This window comes from Populus nigra, chromosome 2 (assembly GCF_951802175.1).
Source record: "Populus nigra chromosome 2, ddPopNigr1.1, whole genome shotgun sequence".
Classification (NCBI taxonomy): domain Eukaryota; kingdom Viridiplantae; phylum Streptophyta; class Magnoliopsida; order Malpighiales; family Salicaceae; genus Populus; species Populus nigra.
In genome coordinates, this window is record NC_084853.1 from 48,171,398 (window position 1) to 48,194,917 (window position 23,520).

The 23,520-nt window shown below is 35.7% G+C and overlaps 1 protein-coding gene across 1 annotated transcript; it reads left to right on the top strand.

Moving 5' to 3' along the window:
• Window positions 1-234: 234 nt before the first annotated feature.
• Window positions 235-23,435, top strand: LOC133682485 (calcium-transporting ATPase 3, endoplasmic reticulum-type). The gene is made up of 34 exons (XM_062105832.1): window positions 235-379; window positions 477-527; window positions 671-704; window positions 1,044-1,061; window positions 3,840-3,976; window positions 5,016-5,090; window positions 5,492-5,537; window positions 6,357-6,416; window positions 6,517-6,597; window positions 7,292-7,377; window positions 7,743-7,844; window positions 8,288-8,341; window positions 8,952-9,053; window positions 9,539-9,597; window positions 10,086-10,230; window positions 10,709-10,816; window positions 12,080-12,232; window positions 12,386-12,490; window positions 13,190-13,386; window positions 14,059-14,170; window positions 14,738-14,836; window positions 14,932-15,077; window positions 15,247-15,304; window positions 16,318-16,410; window positions 16,914-16,964; window positions 17,456-17,587; window positions 17,749-17,850; window positions 18,866-18,920; window positions 19,475-19,560; window positions 20,123-20,271; window positions 20,573-20,678; window positions 20,778-20,831; window positions 21,445-21,493; window positions 22,855-23,435. Exons 1-34 carry the CDS (start codon window positions 347-349, stop codon window positions 22,920-22,922), a joined length of 3,006 nt encoding a protein of 1,001 aa, XP_061961816.1. The 5' UTR covers window positions 235-346; the 3' UTR covers window positions 22,923-23,435.
• The last annotated feature ends 85 nt before the right edge of the window (window positions 23,436-23,520 follow it).

Here is a 23,520-nt window from a genome sequence, read left to right on the forward strand (position 1 = left end):
TTAGCACTATCATACTTTAAAGGTGCTATTTATTTTTGTGTTGTATGTTTTAAAAATATATTTAATTTGAAAAAGTATTAAAAATATAAAATATATAGAAAAAATATTTTGATTTATTTTTAAAGTTAAAAATATTTTGAAAAATGTTTCGCAATAATAAATAAAATATTATTATTTTAATTTTAGTTTATGATTAACATTAATAAAAAAAAACTTACTTAAATGCGTAAATTTTGAAACCAAACTGTTTATCAGATCTCAGACCGAAGCCAACTTCACTATAGGAATGTTTAAAAGTAGTAGAGACTGTAATAAAATTTGTTAGATTCAATTTCTCAGACTCTCAATGGAAGACGCGTACGCTAGATCCATCACCGAGGTAACTAATCTCGTTCTCTCGATTCTTTTACGCTACAATATTGGCTTAACAATGGAGGGGATCAAGTTGTAACAAGCCATGGCTGCTTTCTCTCTAGGTTTTGGATTTTTTCGGGGTTGACCCTGGAAAGGGGCTCAGCGATTCTCAGGTATGCGTGCTTCTCTGTTTTGAACTGATTTTTCTTGGCGAACAAGTGAAACAAATTGGCTTGGATTTCCCCCCTCTAATTGATTATTAGGGTTCAAGTTCAAGTTTTAAGATTTATTATTTTTGTTGATGGTGTTGTTGCAGGTGGCGCTACATTCAAAAATTTATGGTAAAAACGGTATGTTCAGACTCTGATTTTTTTAATCCAGTTGAATCTGCATTTCAAGATTGTTTCCTTGTAGGTGTTGGTTTTTTCATTTACTTTTAAAATGTTTGTTGGTTATTTTGTTCAAGTGCTCGTAATCTGCGAGTATTTTGATATATCTATGTAGTGCTACAAAACATATACTGATTAAAATGTTCCATCAGCAACTATCCTCATCTTTGTGACATTGGATTCTTTTTCCTGTTTGTCAAAAAAATAAAAAACTAAAATTTATTATGGATTTTAACTCCCTTTTCTTTTCCATCGAATGGCTCGTGTCCTTTGGCTGGACGGTTCACTTGTGGTCTGCAGTGCTGCCTGAAGAGACAAGTAAGTACATGGCACACGCCACTGGTTTCCCTAGATTTTGAATGCTTAAACTGCATTTGTGTTAATCATATGAAACTTCCTGGTTCATCTGTTTGCCTTTTGTCTTGTATGTTAGTCACATGTGAATTTTTGTATAGTTGCTGGTTCCTCTCCATCATGTTTGATCTTGGAACTTAGTTGTGTTTAAGGCTTAGTTGAGTTGAGTTTGTGGATATTGTTTAGGTACTACTTGTTCAGGATGGTTGAGTTAATATGGAATCTGAACTAATTAAACTAAAATATGATCAAGAGGGGGGGAATGAAGGGAAGAAAAGTATGGAGAGAGAGAGTTTCTTGGACTGCAGTGGTACTATTAACTTCCTAATTGAAAAGGTTGAAAATTTATATAGTTGCTTGTTGATCCTGGAGGTTGTTTGGGTTGGCCTACAACAACCTTGCTTTAAAATTTGCCCAAATATGATGCAGTCAAAGTATGTCCGTGATGTAGCATAAAGCGAAGATAAAATTAGGGTTCTCAAGCTATAAAGTTATAGACCTAACTATAAAGAAATCAAGAGAAAATTCTTTGATATTTTTATTAAATCTAAATAATAGTCTTGATCTTCATAAAATAAACCTAACATCCCTATTTATATTAGTCTTAGAATCCTAAGGATTCCTAAATAGTAAAATACTTACTAAATTAAAAGTCCTAAGCTAAGTAGGAAACAAATAATTATAATCCAAATTTAACTAAGAAAATAATTAAAATAGGAAAACAATAACCTTGGGCTTCATATCACATGCTTTCGGGTTTCTTTGCGGATTTCTTTTCAGACTTGGCCTTGTCAATCTGGTCTATAAACTCTTGGTATAATTGTTTTATGTCAGTTTCCTCCACTTGAGAAAAATTCACCCTTGAGTTATCTGTCATAAACTGAACTTTTCCATGCCAAGGGAACAAATACTTAAAATATAATATCGTAGCTAACTTATTCACAAAGTAGCATCTTTGACTTGTGATTTTCAAAATTTAATTTATGGTGCGTGTATAATAAGGAAAAATCCATATTTGATGTTATTCTTTCCATTCCTATGAAGTTCACTTGCAGTTCATTCCCATATTTTTCTACTTCAAACTTGAGTTCAATGTCATCTATGTCCTCTAATACTTCAACTATTGTATTTAAAGGAAAGCCAAAATAATCTTCCATAATATCTCTAGAAGACTTGACAGAAATTACCGGGTCCTTCATGTCTTTGTTTGCAAGATCTTCATCATCATATTAATCTTTTCCATAATCTCCATCAAGTTCGCATTGAGCATCCTTGTCATCAAAAGGTCTTGCTTATACCAACTTTGAATCACGTTAATTGATTCTTGTCTCTCGGGTTATGGTTGTTTGTCTTGATCTGAAAAGGTCCTTACGACCCCTATCAAGTTTATCTTCATCAACACCCTTCACATAGACAATTTGTTGTCTTGGTAAAATTTTAAGAATAGGTCTAAGATCGGCCTCGATGTAAGTCTCCAAGCATGTTTCTCTCCTCTTTGCAATTCCTGTTTGTGCCTCTCATCAGCTGAAATAGATCTTCATTAGATGAATACCCGTAATCATACTGACCATACCTGTAATTACACGGGCGTCATCCTCGGCACGTGCCTCTCTTCTTCCTCAGTTCATTCTTGCGCGCAACCTTAGTGCCTTAAGCCTGCTTGGTTGTAAGGTCATCAAATATGGTGTTAATGTCGCCAAACCCAATTTGCACCCGCCTTTCTAAAGTTGTTATCACTGCTGAATGGTGATTTAGCTGATTCTAAACAGCCTGCATCCCTTGATCACTATCATACAGATGGTTGCCATCGCCTTCTCCACAATTCTCTTCACGGTTCACCATTGATCCGAATGTTGACCCGTTCTGATATCACCTGACGCAACGTAAAACGAAGATAAAAATGAGGTTCTCAAACCCTAAAGTTACAGATCTAACTGTAGAGAAATCTAGAGAAAATTCTCTGATATTTTTATTAAAACTGAATAATAGTCTTGATCTCCATAAAATAAACTAAACATCCCTATTTATATTAGTCCTAAAATCCTTTATAGATAAGGATTCATAAATAGTAAAATACTAATTAAATTAAAAGTCCTAAGCTAAGTAGGAAAAAAATCATTAAAATCCAAAATTAATTAGAAAAATAATTAAAACATGAAAACAATAACTTCAAGCTTTATATCATATGCTTTCGAGTTTCTTATCAAACTTGGCCTTGTCAATCTGGTCCATAAACTCTTGGGATAATTGTTTTACATCAATTAGGCTGGGTCTTATGGTTTTTGATGGTTTGATGCAGTATTGGGTTAAAGTTAATTGCAAGAGACTTTCACAAATTGGTCAAAGATAAGCTTTAAATGGGGTTATTGGTGCCGAATAAGGCTTTGGCTGATGTTTGGGCTATTTTCTTGCCCTTTGGAGGGTTGGGTTTTAGAGAGGAAATAAATGGAATTTTGAGATGTGGGGAGTCATCTATTCAAGACAATAAGATGAGTTTCTTGAGAACTCTTTATTTGTGTCTCTTCAATGCATCATCATTCATGGATGTGATCCTGTTGAAGATTCTTGATTGGCAATGATATTTGGATACTCAACTTGTTTCGTCCTGATTAATTGACGTCAATTGAGGGTCAATAATTCTGCTTCTTATTGCATTTAAGCTATCTGTGATAATGGATGGTTTTATTTAGAAAAATAAATACCTTCTCGAGGCTTATATGTCCCACATTTCTCTCTACGCAGGAACTCCCTTTTGGAAATTGGTTCTAAAACAGTTTGATGATTTGCTTGTTAAAATATTGATTGCTGCTGCTGCTGTTTCTCTCGTTTTGGCTTTGATTAATGGGGAAACAGGCTTGGCAGCTTTTCTGGAGCCTTTTGTAAGATATGATTTCTCTCCTTTCAAATGAATTGATTGCTGTTACATGCCAACAAACCGAGCTAGTGTACTGATACTTAAACTCATGTAAGCTTTACATTGGATGTCACACGGCATGGAAAACCAAAAGTTTCATCCTTGTCAGGATTAAATTAAAGTCAGGTTGCATATGTATATTGTTTCAGTAGTGACATACATTGAACAGTGTTCATTAGTGAAAGATCAGACATTTTTAAGGAAATGCGTCAACTCTGGATCCTTACTGTTTTAGAAAAGGTTAATATGAGAATCCCTGCTCTTCAGTTGTAAAAATAAGATCTTCTCCTCTTAAAAAGGTCTTTTGTTGTTTTACTTTGAATGCACGATATTCAATGACTTCTCATCCCTCCATTTTTTTAGTTTCATATATACAATGACTATGATTTTGTATTTTGAAATTTTAGATGCTTTAATTACATGCTGCAGGGCATGGCAAAAACCAAAGTTTCATTCATGTGAATCAAATTAAAGTTGTTTTTTTTTTCAAATAATAAATGAAAGATACGTTTCTGCTTTCACATTTGGTATAAATGAAAGATACGTTTCTGCTTTCACATTTGGTATAAAGAGATGATAATATGGACAAATCATCATGAGTTCCTTATCAATGATTAAAAATAACAACATTTATATTGGTAATGGAAACTGCAATTTTCTAGTTTAGGATGGTATGCTCAATGTTGGCCTATTGTTGAGTCGGTATTAATATTATCCAATTTAAAATGAGGTATCATGGGCCAAATAATTTTTGTTGGTTGCAAGGATATGGAAATATTTAAAGTACTTTATGCAAAGAAACAGGCTGATGTGATCCGGAGTTTATTTTGGTGTTTTATCTATATCATTCTTCCTTATTTTTTGGTATGCATGGTATGTAGTAGTTGGCACAATATACAACTCATATATATGGTTTTTCTATCACTCAGGTTTCCATGTCTACATACTTATTTTTTGGTTGATGGTCTAAGTATGTTTCTCTGCTGATTTTGTTATATGCACAGGTCATCCTGTTGATTTTGGCTGCAAATGCAGCTGTAGGTGTAATTACAGAAACAAATGCTGAGAAGGCTCTTGAGGTGAGTTATGGAGTTCTCATGATTCAAATAAACAGTAGCTGGCATCTGGACATGGATGCTATAGATATGATTTTTAATTGTTCTAGTAAATAACAATCTATTAATGATGTAATTTACATAATTCTCTACACTCTGCTTGTCCTTCTACACATTTTGTGGCAGCTGCCTGTTCAAGCTTTGAATGAAATTGGATGAATGCAATGTACTTGTGCATCTCTTGTTTTCACCTAGGAATGTTGGTGCTTATTGGTCACTTTGATAAATTTAATCTACCCTCACAACTGGAAGGACCATGGTACTGACATCTTGCATAGAAAATGACATCATTCTGCAAAGATTATGTTTTTGGTCAACAGAGGTTCATCTTGTGTTGATTATGGTTATCTCCCTCTTGCTTGCAGGAATTACGTGCCTATCAAGCTGATATTGCTACTGTGCTGCGAAATGGTAAGCCAAAAATTTAAAGAAACAACTAGATGGTTGTGATGCTGGCCTTGTTATAATGATATTAATTTCTTGGTGCATTGTGTGTGCTTTTTTGTTGCCGTTGTAGAGATTTTTCTGTCAATTGTTTGGGATTATTAGCTTTGGATAAAGTTTTATTTAGTTGTTTGCCCTTTATCTATGACAATGCTACTGTGGTTCTCTCAATGATATCACTAGCCGCTTTAGCATTAAACCTTTTCCTAACCATTTTATGGGCGGGGCTGTATTTGGTTGGTTTCTAGGTGTACGTTTTACTCTTGAGGGTAATTAAAAACTAGCAATCCATGTCAAATTCTTGTTGCCTTTTCATTGAGTAAGGTTTCCTGTAGTCAAGAACCCCAATGAAGAACATTTGTCCTCGTGTTTCTTTGTTTTAGGGAGCTGTTCTTCCTGGTTGAACTCATGTAAGTCTGTGGGTTCTTCAATTTTTGACTTTGTCAGATTCCTCTTTGTTGGAGTGTTTGTGGTATTTTAACTTTCGATGTATTGAAGTTCATTGACTAAACATATGTTGTTCAAGGCATGTCATTTTCTGTATACTCTCATCATCACTTATTTTACTGGCTTAAATTTTGCAAGTCCCACTGAAATCTGAACCTAGACTTCTTGATTTGACAGTTGTATACTTATATGAGTGGGTAGTCGTGTTGTTTGTAATTGTTAATTTAAGCCCATGCTACATGTTTTTTCCATCTGTTTGGCTGAGAGTTCACAAATTATATATTTGATTCACTAGATATGTTGGGTTTTTTTAAACTTCGTGTCCATCTATTGTCACAGGTTGTTTTTCCATACTTCCTGCTACCGAGCTTGTTCCAGGCGATATTGTGGAAGTCAGTGGTATGTTAATCGTATGGTCTAGTGATCAGAGTTAGTAATTTATTATCATGAATGAAAATGCTGAGGATATGACATCAGGTTCTTTTGTTTTCTAAAATAGTGGGATGCAAGGTTCCTGCTGACATGAGAATGATTGAGATGCTAAGTAATCAGTTACGTGTTGATCAAGCAATCCTTACTGGTACAACAGCCTTTTCCTTGGATAATGCAAATGATTTGTTCAATTACATCCATCTAGCTCAGACAGGGGAAGGATTAAGTTATTCTTTAATCTGAAGGACGCCAATATGGGTTTCTTCATAAATAAATTAACGTGATTTTTGTGCTTCCATTGCCATTCTAGTGTGGATTTACACTCGCATGCTACTTGGCTATCTATGTCCCATGCTCACAGCCACTTTTTTGACTGCCTTTGCATTCATATAGTGACTCGTATATGGACTAGGCCATGCATTGACACACCTCAATCCTTTTCAATTTAGACCATGTCATGTGCCATACACTCCATTGCCACTCTTGTGGGCTCGGCGATATGTTACATTCCCCTAGCATTTTGTTGTGGGCAAGGTCAAACACCTTACACTCCCATGATCATTCTTTCTAGGCTAAGCATCTAAGCCATGCCTCTTTGTACTCCCAACGTTTCATGGGTGCTGCATACAGTTTCTGTTTTATTTACTACAGATAATCATACAATTTTGAGTTGACTTTTTGTTTATTTTGTTGGCATTTACATTGATGAATTTGGTGAATTATGTTAATAATTGACCAGGGAATGCTTTTCTTCTATGTTTTGTTTGGGATTCTCTCTAATTACTTATTTTTGAAGCGTGACAGGATTTGGTTGAACTGATGATTTTGTTTGATGACTCCAGGTGAGAGCTGTTCTGTTGAAAAAGAGCTTGAGTCCATCATAGCAACAAATGCTGTGTACCAAGACAAAACAAATATTATTTTCTCGGTATTTTCTTACCTTTGTTGCAGTTTTCATCAAATTCACATACAGGATGTAACTATTGTTTCTTTTGTGATAACTCTTTCCTGTAAATTGGGTATGCTGCATATGACTTCTACTACTGCCCTTGTTTCTCTTGTGATAACTGTTTCCTGTAAATTGTTTATATTGTATAAGACTTCTACTACTGCCCGCCCATGTTATACTAAATATTGATTGTGTAATCTGGAGGAAATACTTTATATCAGGAGCATTCTGTTTCTTTTTTTTAATGAGCCATAGTTTGAGTGTTTTTTCTTCATCTGGAAATTTCAACCATTATTTTTTTCTTCTTCTTTAGAGCCATTGAATAAATGTATTTTGACTTCCAGGGTACAGTAGTGGTTGTGGGCAGGGCACGAGCTGTTGTTGTTGGAGTTGGGGCCAATACTGCCATGGGGAACATCCGCGATTCCATGTTGCGGACAGATGATGTAAGCACTAACAATTTTCTGTCTTTTCATAAATATCTGATTTGCAAGTAAATTGTTAACTTTGTTTTAAGCCTGTCCTGTTTTTCCCGGATATCTTATTTTCACCCCACGACTTCCTCTAGAATCTTTAAGTTTGTGCTTTATGTAATTGGATTGAACCCTATTTATGTGACTTGCTGATGAGCTATAACTAGACAGGGTGAAGTGCCATAGTAAGATTGTTGAGCTTTTGGCAATACTTCTTGTAAGCTAGGTGTTTTCTTGATGTATATGAGTGATCTCGTCTCATGACACACATTTTTTTGGTGAAAATGTAATTTATGTATCTTTCTAGTTGTTCTGTGTCTAATGGTATAATGTTTCCTACTAGAAGAGAACTCCTTGGTTGAAATTATACATTTTCAGTGTTTATGTATGCTGTTTGTTTCTGCAACTCTTTTCAGGAAGCAACTCCATTGAAGAAGAAGTTGGATGAATTTGGCACTTTTTTGGCTAAGGTATTGCTCATCAGCTGGCCTCTCTCATTTTGTGCATGGCAACATTATATTTTGCTTTTGCTTAAGTGGAAATCGAAATGGTAGCATAATTGTTCTGCCATCCCGTACTTCGAAAAAGAAAAGGAAAGTTCCATCCATACTTGTCAAAAAACAGGAAAAAAAATAGTAATGATCCTCTCTCCCATAGCCGTCTTAGAGTTGGATAAATGGATTTAAACTGCTGATATTCTGAAAGCTTGGTCTAGGTTGGGCTTATCTATAATGACAAAGCAAAATGCTCCTTTCATGTCAGATTGCAAAGCCATGTTGCATTTATTGCCGGATTTATCAAGACTGCTTGATCCACATCCAGTTTTTCCTTTGTTTTCATGCCAAGGGACAAAGTTTGGCTTTGGCTGTTGGTAACTGTTTAGGAAATACATTTTCATGTAAATCATCTCTTATCTATCTGCTGTTTAACACCGTCTGGTTGGCATTGTTCCATAGATTATCAGAAATTTTCCCTTTGTATTAATTGACACCAGGAACTCTTTTTTCTTTGCAAACATAAGCCGATACCTTTGAAGTATTATGCTATGAATTGCATACTGAATATTTGGTGCAAATTTAGGTTATTGCAGGGATTTGTATACTTGTGTGGATTGTAAACATTGGTCACTTCCGTGACCCTTCTCATGGCGGGTTCTTGCGTGGTGCAATCCACTATTTCAAGGTATTGTTCTGTGGATGGGATCTGATCTTTTTCTTTGCTGTCAGAATAGAAACCATTTCTGCTTTTTCTACTGTGGTATTTGTGGATAATTACGTGGTCAAAGTCCCACCAATGGAATAACCCCATAATTTTACCACGCCATTAAAAAAGTCCCTAAAACTTTGAACTACTTAGTTACTTGAAACTCACCCCTATTTTGTAAGTTTGTTTCAGTATGAATCTGTTGAATACTCTTGGGATGTCTTCTCAGACATGCACGTGCACAAGGGGTTCTGGTTTAAATTTCATTTCCACTATGTGAAAAATAAGTAAATTAAACCTCATCATCATATTATTATTAATATTACTTTAATTCCATAATCCATATCATACTTTGTATCTGGGTAGCTGAATTGCTCTTTTAGTGGCCTTTGAACTACTTTTCTGTTTTACGATCCACTTCTACCACTACTGTTTACTCTGAACTACTTGATGTGCCTACCTAGATTGCAGTTGCCCTTGCGGTTGCAGCAATTCCTGAAGGGCTTCCAGCAGTCGTTACAACGTGAGTGCTTTGTATTTTATTTCAGTGAAATAAATTTTCCATGAAATTTACACGGCTTTTATGATCTTAATGAATATTACGTAGGTGTCTGCTTGCTGAATGGTTCTGATGATGTGTGCGCGCACATGTATATATTAAAAAAAGAATTTTAATTTAAGTATAGGGAAGAATGGAGAAGTACATTAAGATTTAAATGAAAGAGCTTTCTGATCCTCCTGCATATCCACTAAGGAGGCACCTTGAAAACTCCTGAAACGTAGCACCATGGTGAAGCCAGAAAAACTAATTTATCTATAGTAAGAAGGAAAGTTAATCGCTTAATCTGAAAGTTCTACATTTACCCTCCCTCTGGTACACAATGAAGTCATTTCTAGATAATGAAGTTTTGAATGCTTTCTTAAGGCCATTCATTTTATCTTTTATTGGTATAACATGATCATATCACTTTGGAAGATTAGCAAACTTCATTGTATTTCTTTCTCATTTAGGTGTTTGGCTCTTGGAACAAAGCGTATGGCTCGGTTGAATGCCATTGTGCGGTCTTTGCCATCTGTGGAGACATTAGGCTGCACTACAGTAATCTGCAGTGATAAGACCGGAACATTGACAACTAATATGATGTCAGTCTCAAAGGTAATCAGCTCATAACATGTAAATACTGAATGCAAAGTTATGAGTCAAAGGGACAATATCGATGTTTGAGTCAGAGCATAATGGGAAACCTAAGCCATCCATTTTTTTTGTCATTGTACGTAATTTTCTATGGTCTTGATCTCTGAGATCTGTTGAGGAGCCTTTATCATCTAATTCTCAGTGAGAGAAAATAGTGATGATAGCGATGTTTGAACTAGCGAGAGGGTAACAGGAATCCTAGGCCATCCAATTTTTTTTTGTCTTTGTATATAATTTTTCAAGGGACACGATCTCTGAGATCTATAGAGGTTAGAAGATTCTTTAGTATCTGATACTCTCTGGGAGAAAACAGCAACATTCATTCCTTTGTCACAGCATTTGATTCAAGACATTTTCTGGCTGCACTTTTTTTCTTGGTTTTCTTAGTTAGATACCTTGACCAATAAATGATAAATTTCCTTCTACTCTGTCTTCCCAGATATGTGCTGTTCATTCTGTTCATCGCGGTCCAACTATTGCTGAATACAGTGTAAGTGGGACAAGTTATGCTCCAGAAGGCATGATTTTTGGCAGCAGTGGATTGCAGGTACTTATTTTGTTTTTGATTGTTGGGATTATAGTGGAAGGTTAGTTTAAAGGTCTGTAAACAGTTTATGAAGGCCTGTTGTGCTTGTGCTTTCTGTTTTCTGTTTATTTGGGAAAAAAAGAAATAGGAAGAAAAGCAAAAGTTGGGTTGTTTTTTTAAACCTCAATCCTTAGTCCCTTCTAACTCTGTCTTGTTTTACTTTCACCTTTTTACTCATTGACTTTACTTTGATAATCATGCCTGCCTTGGTCTTGTAACCACTTGGCTACAGGTTTCAGGCCTCTGGGCACCCATTTTCATTTCAAACAAAGAAAAAAAAAATGTTTTGGAGTAAAACTATCTCTAGAGTTCGTTTTTTTAAGCTCTTGTAACCACCATGGAAAAGAAATAATTGTCATTAGAAGGTACTTTAGATAATTATGTGGGGTTAGTCAAATGTTGCGAGAATTTGTAATGTGTTCCATGTGCAGAGAAGTGAACGATTGTGGTTGTCTAGTGTGCCTTCTAGTTTGAGCTTGGCTTGCTTGATGTTTGGCATGCATAGATTTTAGGTCTCCATATACAGAAGAATTGTATATCAGGAGATGAAATCCAGACTGATCGAATGTTGATTTCAGCTTTTATAATTGAATCAGATTATATGAGCAGCAGATGTTTCGGACTAGGGAAAAAACATTCAATGGGATAGTCTCATCTATTTGATCTTTATTTTTGCCTTGTTTTTTTCTCGTAAGAGTTGCCAGATTCACTACCACCATTGCTAGTGCTAATTATTTTTAATTTAAACTACAAACTTGAGCACAATGTTGCCTGGATTCCTTGTAGCACTGCTGCTCCTGAATTATGGTTGGAATTATGATACGAGTCTTCAGAATGCTAGGTCTTTTCAACGAGCTATGAAGATTATATACGGAAGCTCAAGTATTTTGTCACATTTTGCTAACACACCATGACAAAATATTGAATACACTTTCTGCAGCAAGCTAAAAGTAGCTGAGGGGGAGGGTTGTTCTTCCTTGTCCTTTTTGTCAGATAATTGGATTGGAAATTAAGTATCTGGTGCAGAGTTAATTCTTTGTTTTGCTCACATCTTTTTCTCTATAAATTATGGCCCCTTGATGCCATTTTATTCGATTTGTCTCACTTAAAAGAAATACACTTGCAGTGTTTATTCCTTATGGAAACATGCTATTAGTTGGTTTGTGTGATCCTTTAGTATTTTTTGTCAGTGATGCATCCTTTTGACCTTGATTTTTTCTGCAGATTGAATTTCCAGCACAGTTGCCATGTCTTCTTCACATTGCAATGTGTTCGGCTGTTTGCAATGAGTCTATCTTACAATATAATCCAGACAGGGGAATCTATGAAAAAATTGGGGAGTCCACTGAAGTGGCGCTTCGTGTTCTGGCAGAAAAGGTTTGCTGTTGTAGCTGGGCCTTCTATAGAGCAGCTAGACATTACCTTAGCTATTCACTTTTTTCCTTCCCCCCTTTCTCCAATTATGATCTCCCCTCCTCGCCTTGTTAATGAATTTGGGGTAAACTCGTTATTTTTGCCACATCTTTCCAGGTTGGCCTTCCTGGTTTTGATTCCATGCCCTCTGCACTGCATATGCTGACCAAGCATGAGCGCGCGTCGTACTGTAATCAGTATTGGGAAAGCCAATTCAAAAAGGTTTGTTTTTGTAAATTGGATGTTGTGCAATTCTTCCTTATTTTGAGTTAGTAGGTTAATTCAGTTTCTCTTGTATAGTATAAGAATGGTGAACATGAATGGCAATGAAGAACATGAATGATAAATATTTTTTAAATGGATTGAGATTTGTTTTTTGTGAGATCAATGATGGATTGACAAAGGTGAGATTAGAAATCAAGATCTCCCCTCTCTTACTTGTAAGAATACCTATGAGCTACAAGTTTATTTGTTGTTTCAGATTCTTCTTGATTTTGAGATTGTCTACATGTTATCTTCTGGTTCATTGGCGGTTGATTTGTGAAGCAATTGACTTCATACACTATATGTCCAGTATTGTTTTCTCTTTTTTCACCTTTTTCTCTATACTCTATTACTTATTATGGTATATGTCGTCTCATTTGCACTTATTTATTTGTTTTTCAAGGCATATTGTGCACCATTTCTCATTTATTGATATATTTTTCTTTAATTTTTCTGTTTGAAATATTATAAGTTCCTTAAGGCCATTGGTTGTATAAAATTTTTGTTCACATTTTAAATTTGGCTGTTAGGAGGTGATATCATAAAATGGACCTTGAGGAATAGGTTATATTCTGTATTGCAGCATTCACTTTTCAGCTGTTCATTAAAATAAAAATCTGACTGCTGACACAAGCTTAACATTTTGATGCTTTATAGGTTTCTGTTTTGGAATTCTCTCGTGATCGAAAAATGATGTCTGTCTTATGTAGTCGGAAGCAGACAAAGATTATGTTTTCAAAAGGTGCTCCAGAAAGTATTGTCTCTAGATGCTCCAGTATTCTTTGCAATGATGATGGTTCTACCGTACCATTGTCTGTTGCTGTCCGAGATGAGTTAGAGTCAAGGTTCCACAGGTTAGAAATGATGCTAACATTTTAATGGATGTTACTTGAGCCCCAATTGCTTGGCGCAATATGGTGAATTTTTGTTCTGTAAGACTTGGAAGTACACACATGTTTCATTCTGGGATTTGTTTGGTGCTAGCATTCATTTTGGATATCTTTATACTACATTTGAAGGATGTGTGAAGAATACATGTTATGGACTGACAACATATTTGAAGTTTTGTGATGAATTTAGAGATTTAGTTCATGTAATTTCTAAATTATATCATGCAAGTTCTTGGGGTTTGAGTTGATTTATAGTGAGCTGTCTAGCAGAAGATAAACATCTAATCATGGCTTTTATTAGAAGGGTTAATCTAATTGGCTATATTTCACAAGGTGGGGTTATGTTCCCCTATTAGTCATTTTCCTTAGGTTCCTTCTCTTCACCGCCCTTCTATATATTTATCTTCCCCAAGTTTCCATAGAGCTAAATCATCCGCATTGATGATTCCCCACTAAGGTGGTGTTTTTAGCAAAGTTTGACTTTCACTCCTTCTACTCCATGCTTACTAATTTCTTTCACAACCATTGCTGCTCTCATAAATTCTTCTAAGACGAGCCAATGACTTGACTATCATATTTAAGATCCATGGTGCAGGCATTTTTGTTCGCAGTATGAATGCCATGTTGGTTGATCAGTTTTGCAGGAAAAGAAACATTGAGGTGCCTGTCTCTAGCTTTCAAACAGATGCCCATTGGTCAACAGACTCTCTCCTTTGAAGATGAGAAGGACCTTACATTTATTGGGTTGGTATGCTTTCTTTTACACTAGATTAAGTGATGTCTGTGCTTAATGCCCTTCATTTGATCATTTATGTTTATCTATATGCATTTCTCTTAGCTACCTTCATTTGTACTACGAGGAGATGAAGTAACTTGTGTAAAAATAAATTTCATGGTGAACAAAGGTTTTTGCAGGAAGGAGGTGGTTGAATAAATGAAGAAGAGCTGCATCTGATTTGTTTTTTACCTTGTGTCATCCTTTGAATGAGAAAACATGAGTAGGAAAAATAGACCTAAAGTTCTGAAATTTTGTGACTACACTCTGAAATCTATGCAGTTTCCCATCATATGTTTATGCTTTTATGTTCTTAGAACCTTCTCTTAGATCCAGTTTATTCTTTTGCACTGCATTACATATGGTTGTGGGTACATGACCATTTGTGTACATCCTGTGGGCCTACGTGTCCTTGTGCAATAATGCAACCCCCCTGTCTTTTCTGTATTTGTGCTTCGGAATTCCTGCGCTTTTGAAATTTGGGTTTCTTCTTCCACTTCTCACCTTTTCTTTGCATTTTCACCTTTACTTCAATAAAAGGTTGGAATGCTTGATCCACCTAGAGAGGAAGTGAGAAATGCTATGCTTTCATGCATGACTGCTGGTATACGTGTTATAGTTGTCACTGGGGACAACAAGGTAACTTAAATTGAGCAACAATTATTTATGTAATATGTTATAAGTAACAGTTTTTCTTCTTTCTGGTTGCCTTTCTAATACATTTACTTCCTCAGTCAACGGCAGAATCACTTTGTAATAAGATTGGTGCTTTTGATCATTTGGAAGATTTTGCTGGACGCTCATACACTGCTTCTGAGTTCGAAGAGCTTCCGGCTTTGCAGCAAACACTGGCTTTGCAACGCATGGCACTTTTTACCAGGCATGGTTGATGTTGTATTTTATTACTATCATAAATTTCATTGGTATATTAAGCGTCATGGCATCTTCTTATTTTTTAACCTTGCCGTCTTTTCCTACACAAATGCTTGTTATTTTGCTGGAATTTTACAAGCTTGTTTGGTAACATCCTCTTTTCTCTGTTTTGTTAGGGTTGAACCTAGTCATAAAAGGATGCTGGTGGAGGCCTTGCAACATCAAAATGAAGTGGTAGGCCTAGTATTTGCTTTCAGCAGAATGTGTATCTATATTTATACAAGCAAATATATGTGTGCAATGCATGAGCTAAGCTTCGAACAATATCTATGCTATTATTGAAACAAACACTTGTGTTGTTTTATGGGTTGTAAGTTTTGGATGGTAAAGTTTGAATTAGAAGTAAAAAGAATTAATTACCATTTTAAGAGTCATACAATGGACAAAATTTCTCGTGGGATATCTTGATAGGTTAGTCTAAGAAGGTGATGTGGGGTTCCATGTGAGGATAAATCACAAACCAGTAACCTATCAAAGCCAAGTCATTAAGGACATTTTAGAACTCTAAATAATGTGTTGTTTTTCCAGAATATGTTTGGCAAGATCCAGTTTTTTGTATGCAGTATAGATTAATAACTTCTTAGTGATATAAAGATGAGATCCTGATAAATAATTGGATTTGTGAAAAGCTTGTGCTAGCAGTTACTGAGAACAATTAGAAATGATAGCAAGAACCAGTTTCCACTGTGAAAAAAATAATGGTTACTGTAATGTAAGAAGCTGCTCAATTAACATTGACGGTTACAAGGCAATGATAAAACAATAGAAAAGAGTATGGTGTTGAGGCAGTAAATATAGAAACGGTGTCTCTATCCTGGATGGAATACAGGACAAGAAAGCACATGCACATCTGAATTGTGGTGTGAAGGACCTGGGGCTTGTTAAGCAGACGCATGAAATGACAGTTGCTCTGGTAGGAATATGAAGCTGAGGATTGGATGACACATTAGCTTTGATATTTACATAAAAATAAAAGCACACCTTGGTTAAGCTTATGTTTGTTGCAGTGCTTCAGCTGACCAAAATTTCCTGTTTAAGGTATTTTTGAGTGACTGTAGGACTTTTGATTTATTTACATTTATGATTTATTTCAAACATGTGGTGTGGTGTTTTCTACTTTTAGTTTTTTCGTGTAGTTATATTACTTTCCCATCTATGTTAAAGATCATTAATCTTGACTTGTTTAGGTGGCAATGACTGGTGATGGTGTCAATGATGCACCTGCACTAAAGAAAGCAGATATAGGAATTGCCATGGGATCTGGAACAGCAGTTGCAAAGGTGAGCCACCTTGTATGGATGCATTCAATTGTACATTCATGGATGATAAACTGTTTCTGTGCGTTGTCCATAAATCATGTCTCTTCTTTACGATCTCTGTCTCCACATGCACATATAAATTTATATATGGTTACAAATTTTAACAAGCTGATGGAACTTAATCAATTGATTTGGTTCCTGTGTCACCTAAATGAACTTTTATTATTAAGAAAAAAATGTCTTCTGCAGAATTGTAACCTGAATGACTCAGTGCAAAGATTTTTTTTCAGTTCTTAATATAATGGGGAAGCTACATGTGGTGGTGCAACTTAATGATCAGCTTCATAGTTGTACATGAATAATATCAGAAGATTTGTGTTAGCTGATCCAGTTAATAGCGTAAAACATGATAAATTGTTATCAGCAGGCGCACGCTTTATCCGATTCTGTTATTTCATTATCCCAATATTTTTATTGACTGCAAATACCCCTTAAGTTTCTGACCATCTGTATCCTTGTTTCAGAGTGCTTCAGATATGGTTTTGGCGGATGACAATTTCGCTTCCATTGTTGCGGTATAGGAGCCCCCTCCCCCTCTTATCTGCAGTACTGCTGCTTATTGATATTTCTGTACTAGCTGCTGGTTCCTATTGTTTTGTAATTGTTTTTGTTATCGAGAAAGGCATATTATACAGCTAGACTATAACATATACATGTCCTAAGATTGAATGTTAGCAATTCTCCAGTCATCAGTATAAGACAACTACTCCATACATATAGCTCTTCAAATTGAACTTGATATCCTATGATCATAAACAAGTTTTTACCGAACAGTTGGTTAGAGCATCTGCTGTATCCAATTAACTTAAAAATTGAAACCCGTGACTTCTCTGAATGATGCATTAAATTTAATAGTTGATCTGTTAAAATTGGATAATATAAAATGTTACTTGGAGGTTTAAGAATTGTCTTGCACCAAGCGTAGGTGGATCCCCATCAATAAGTACCTAAGTTTTCGGATATTGTTTGTGCTATTCTATTTCTTAACAAGTTAATTCCTAAGCAGGCTGTTGCAGAGGGAAGGGCTATATACAATAATACAAAGCAATTCATTAGATACATGATCTCCTCAAATATCGGTGAAGTAGTTTGTATCTTTGTGGCAGCTGTACTTGGAATACCTGATACCCTTGCTCCTGTGAGTGCTTTAGCTCACTGCTTTAATATTTCAATAGTGCACTCATTTTGAATAAAGAAAGAGAGGGAAATACTTGGGATTAAATAATTCTACATTGAGTTAGGTAGAAGATGCTGGTCAGTTGAAAGAGCTGTAATTTAATTTTTGTTTATCACATCCAGGTCCAACTGCTCTGGGTCAATTTGGTTACTGATGGGTTGCCTGCCATTGCTATTGGTTTCAACAAGCAGGATTCTGATGTAATGAAGGTTAAACCGCGAAAGGTATTGATTTCATGATTTGGACAGCGTTAATTTATTTAATAGATCTGTCTAACAGGGTGGGTTTATTTGTTTGTATGATGGTTGCCAACACTCATCTGGTGCATTTTGCAATGCAACCCAACCCCTCAATAAAAGTGAGAAGATGAATAGATCGGCTGGCATAAATGAAGTAATGAACATTAGGTGGGCTGGATAATAGACAATTTGTTTAAGCTTAGGACTTATTATGTGGTGATATACTAATATGCCATATGATAAGGCTAGGGTGTGGATGCTATGTGCCAAAAGGTGCTCCATGGATATTATTCTGATAATTTGAACACTTAAGTAGCAGTAATTGTTGTTAATCAATGCCATATATGTACATGAGATGGTTATTTTGTGAATTACCTTTGGGTTGCTGGATTGTTTAGAGTTTTGTTTGTTGTTATATATTTTCCTTGCTAAGTTCTCCACTAAGCTTTGAAATAGTTAGTAGTAAGCATGAAGGAGTATTACAAGTAGGTGGGAAGCTACGTTAGGTTTGGCCTGATGCTTGTGGAGATTGGCTTAATGAATCTTTGAAGGAGGGGAACATCTGTTGATATGGTCTGACCTACATGTTTAGTTGGTCAATTTTCTTTCATCTTCACAGATTTATAATTGTTGTTCACCTCTTCACCTTCTCGTAAGATTGTTCCCTGCAGTAGACTTCTTGTAGACAGGGGCTGTGCCTCTGACCTCTTTAATTAATTTTAATTACCTTGAAGAATAAAGAAAGAGCTAGATAACCCTCCCTCTCAAAGAAAAGAAAGAAAAGAGAATTGAATAAACAATGGAATGAAAGGCTAGATAGTTTGGTTTGACAGTTCCCTTTTCTGTGTGCATATCTTCGATTTAAAGTTGAGCACACGTTCACTATTCAAGACTCCATGTTTTATAAGTTTTTTATAGGTGAGATGTAGTTTCTACTCTCATAGTGTCACTCTTTCCGGTTATCAGTCTTGAATATCAATTTTTTCAATTTAATGTGCAGGTAAACGAAGCAGTTGTTAGTGGGTGGTTGTTTTTTCGTTATTTGGTAATTGGAGGTAATATATAATGAATGATAAACCTATTGCATGTGCATTGCTATCTTACTGATCATATGCGTTACTTTTGTATGATTTGATAATTTCATGTTCCCTGCAAAGTGATTAACTCAAGGTTGTATTTTACCTGCATATGACATGAATGCATCACCATCATAGTGAAATTCACACATTCACATTATAGTGAACAATTTATGAATGATAAAAACTTTTCTTTGAATAATTAAATCAAGTGTTTGAGAAACTAATTAAATTAGGACAGGCAATTAAGGGTAATTTAAAAAAAAAAATTACAGGATCTTTTTTCTGAAAAATGTTTGACGCCTTAGATTGGTATGATACATAATTAGGGATTTCTGCATTTCATCCTCAAGCTCATAATGTACTATGTAGGAATCACAATCTTCAGGTCCTTGTCAGTTTGCAATTCTGGAAAAGGAGAAATAGTTAGCCTTTTCTTCTGATTATAATGTGCATGATTCAAATTTGAATAAATTTAATGCTGAATGCTTTCGAATTCTAGCAGTGTTTGATGCAGTATCTGGTTGATGCAGCTTATGTTGGCCTTGCCACCGTTGCGGGATTCGTGTGGTGGTTTGTATATTCTGATACGGGTCCCAAACTACCATACAAAGAACTGGTAAGATTTAATTGTTTACTGGGTGTTCTTTCTGATAGGCCAAAGTTGAGTCTTTTCTGGGCACAATCTCCTTATATAATTTGATCTGGAGATCTGATCATCAAGGCAATGGTTAATAGAAGTTAAGGTGCAATTTTGTGCCCAGACAATTCCCATAATCAGTGCCCTGCAGGTGCTTGTTTACTTTCAGTCTTTTGAGTCCCTCTCTAGAGGCTTGAATATTTCCAGCTTTCTGCAACTCCTCTTCTTCTGTTATTATTCATTATTTCGAGATTAACATTATTAATTCTTCCTTGAAAATCTCGTGGTGCCAAACTTGAAGTTGATATTAAATTTGTTTAGTTAAGTTTTGTGCTTATAATAATTGATGGGATCCTTTCAGGAAAAAAAATTAATAGAAAAAAACTAAATGACTAGTACTAGGCCCTTTTTTCAGTTAGCATGGAATGTCTGGATTTTGGTTTCTTTGTGCTCAGCATAGATAAATATATTTCACTTTTACTAGTGCTGTGCATGTTCTTCAAATTCCATGTCAGAACTTTTATGTATTCATTTATCGCAGATGAATTTTGACAGTTGCTCAACAAGGGAGACAACTTACCCGTGCAGTATATTTGATGATAGGCATCCATCAACTGTATCCATGACAGTGCTTGTTGTTGTTGAGATGTTTAATGCTTTGAATAATCTCAGTGAGAATCAATCTCTTCTGTGAGTATCCAGTTTAATTGCTAAGTTAGTGAACATTTAGTTCTTTAGTTGCATCAATCTGCTCAGTTGCTTAGAATGCATTGCGTATAATTTGATGGTAGTTGGATACATTAAAATTTAGTATCAACATTTGTCATTAGATTCTCTACATTTGCATCAACATTTGTCAAATTTGATCACTTTTTTTCCCATTTAATTGATTATTTTTTTCCTTTCCCACTCTTTTTCACCATCAAAAAATAAAATAGAAGTTGCATTTGGACTGACTTGGTGCTGTAATGTTTTTCCCCTTTTATTACAGTGTTATCCCTCCCTGGAGTAATTTATGGCTTGTTGCTTCAATTGTCCTGACTATGCTCCTTCATATACTGATCTTGTATGTGCACCCGCTATCTATTCTTTTCTCTGTAAGTTCTCTTTCCTTGCCATCCCATGAGTTAATAATTTTATTTTTACCCATAACCATAAGGAGCTTATAGAACAATTTGCAACATATCTTGTTTCAGGTAACGCCATTATCTTGGGCTGAGTGGAAAGTTGTCTTGTATCTTTCCTTCCCTGTATGTAGTGAATCTTAACTTTCCCAGTTTACTAATTTCAGAACTTGTTTTCCTCTTTGCTGATACGTATCTGTGTTTTGATTATAATTTTGTATGCAATGAGATTCTTGAGACATTGAATATAGTTGCTGGAATTTTGCTCAGAACCACGTTGCCTTGTACTGGTTTTACCTTCTAATATGGTAAAAACAATGACATCTTGTCAAGGTTCCATGGTGGGTGATATGTTTTCTTATGTTTCATGCTTCTGTCTTCTTCATAGATGTGGCACAAGTACCGTTGGACTAAGATTTTAGTGGAAGTTGGGTTAGGAGTTTGTATAGTTTAAGAATACTGCATACAAGCTAGGATCATGGCAACCCCTTAGTCAGTTTTCTCATGAACTTGATGCCACTGCTATGCCCCTTTTGCTTATATATTCTATCCTTGGATGAATTAAAATAGAGACAGGTTACCTTTCCTGAATTTATACAATGTAAAGCCATTTGCATCTTTGATTTTTTTTTTTTTTTTTTGCTTTGTTGGACGAATGTAGTGCCTGATTGAATGCCTTTCAAATATCTTAAGCTCGTTTTCCCTTTATTGTACTTCTAATGTATTGTTTTTCGTGTAGGTCATAATTATTGATGAAATCCTGAAGTTCTTCTCAAGAAATTCCACTGGTAAGTTTGTTGTTTTGCTTTGTCATTCTCTTTTCAACATCTTGTTCTTTGGTGGGAGATTTTATTAAGATAATAATTACCAATTGAAAATCAAAACTGGACTAAGAAGAGAAGTTGTCAACTCCCTCAACTCCCTACCCCTCTAGACAAAAATTTACCCTCTCATAATACTCACCTTATGCTTCTGACTTATGATATCTCGATGAGGAGTTGAAATACAAATCTAACCAATGGTGCCACAACACAATGCAGCAACTTCCCAGTCGAGCCTCTAATAAGAGAAAAATCTAGAGTTCTTCAGACACTGGTACCAAGATCCCTAGGTTGCAAGCATTTAGGCACAAAGACTGAGATGTTGCAAAAACTTCGAGCCTCTAATAAGAGAAAAATCTAGAGTTCTTCAGACACTGGTACCAAGATCCCTAGGTTGCAAGCATTTAGGCACAAAGACTGAGATGTTGCAAAAACTAGCACAACTACCCCCATAATTTTAATTCAACTGAGAATCCTTTGAACAAAGTGGTCTTCAATCAAAGTGAGTTTTCGGGTTACCCCAACACAAACCTCTTCAACCAATGCCTTCTGTGCATGTCAAGTCACATTTTAGTATTGATATCTGTGTCACTTGCTTTGCTTTCTCCTCTGTCTCTCACACATCAACACATAAAAGCTGTTGTGTGGTGGCTGCACCCATTTTCTTCCACTTGCGCTCCCTAATCTCTCAGCTCCTACCCTCGGTTTAAGGATGTTATTCACTGCTTTTCTGTCTTCCCTCCAAAATGGGCAACATATGCTAAGTTTTGTTTACTATTAACCCACATCGTGTTTAGCTTCTCCATCATGGTTGCCACGTCCATGAAGTATAGTATTCTTAAGAAACTGGAGCGTCTACCTGTTTCACCCAATCCCTTGAACACAAACATGTCACCATCCACATGCTTCAAGGGGCTCTCTTACAGGCAGGATATCCCACTGGGGGTGGTAGCATTGAGCCTTTATTAATAGAATGACGTGAAAGAGATGGGGTGGAATGAGGGTTGGTGTGAGTGGGTGAATTGTGTTAAGGTTGGGATAGGGGAATGAAGAGGGGGTTTCGAACTTGTTCTGGATAATTCTGCTGCTGCTAGTTTCTTTAAATAAGGGAGGGGGTAGATGATTAGATGTTCACATCATTGAAGTGGTTCAAATACGATGGGAGCATATAAATGCACGAATATTTATTTATTCATTTGCAGGCACTTGCACTAAACACACACACGCAAATGCTGGTAATGGTTGAAACTCGATTCTGTTGCAAAATATATAGTGAGTAAAAGAGTTATCAAACAAATTGCTAATAGTTCTCTGCTCCTACGTTGCAGGCCTGAGGTTGGGTTTGAGATTCAGAAGACCTGATTTGCTTCCAAAAAGAGAATTGCGTGATAAGTGAGAAGGAAGCTTTGTGCAATCAAGTTTCGTACCTGCGTCAAGGCCTACTATACACAATTTTTCCTTCCATTAATACATTAAAGTTGAATGAACCTTCAACTGGTTTCCCTTTGCATGTATTTGTCTGCAAGGATGGAAGTTATAGAGAATGGGGTTATCCAGCACAACTCGCAATTTGTTTCCTCGCACCATGCAAGATGCCTTATCGTTGTACCAAATAGCAAAATAGGCCCGTTTATGTTGAGTTTCCATCATCAGGGCCCAAAGAAATGTTGGTGTTAACTGGTTGGGCCACCAAGCTTTTTCTTGAAGTTATGGATGAACAGATAGTGATTTGCTCTTGGAAAGGAAGCTTCTGTTGATAAACTGGGCCATCAGTCCATAAACCCTAGTCAATTGTCATGCATTAAATTATTTTGAGAAAACAAGAACGACCCAACATACGAGAAAGTTATATGCGTTACAGGATCCCTTATTTTTGCATTAATATAATTAGTCAAGTTTCATGCTCTCATCCATTTATTTTTCTCTTATCATTCAGGCTCCTTTTCTGAACTTTACATGTTAGTCTTTTAAATAATTATCTTTTTTTTAATTAT

Bases quoted from the DNA above. Each gene is read 5' to 3' on its own strand.
- LOC133682485 (XM_062105832.1), top strand. From the start codon at position 347: ATGGAAGACGCGTACGCTAGATCCATCACCGAG. The intron at 7,845-8,287 runs GTAAGCACTAAC...AACTCTTTTCAG, and splicing joins CCATGTTGCGGACAGATGAT to GAAGCAACTCCATTGAAGAA. The intron at 19,561-20,122 runs GTAAGATTTAAT...CATTTATCGCAG, and splicing joins AACTACCATACAAAGAACTG to ATGAATTTTGACAGTTGCTC.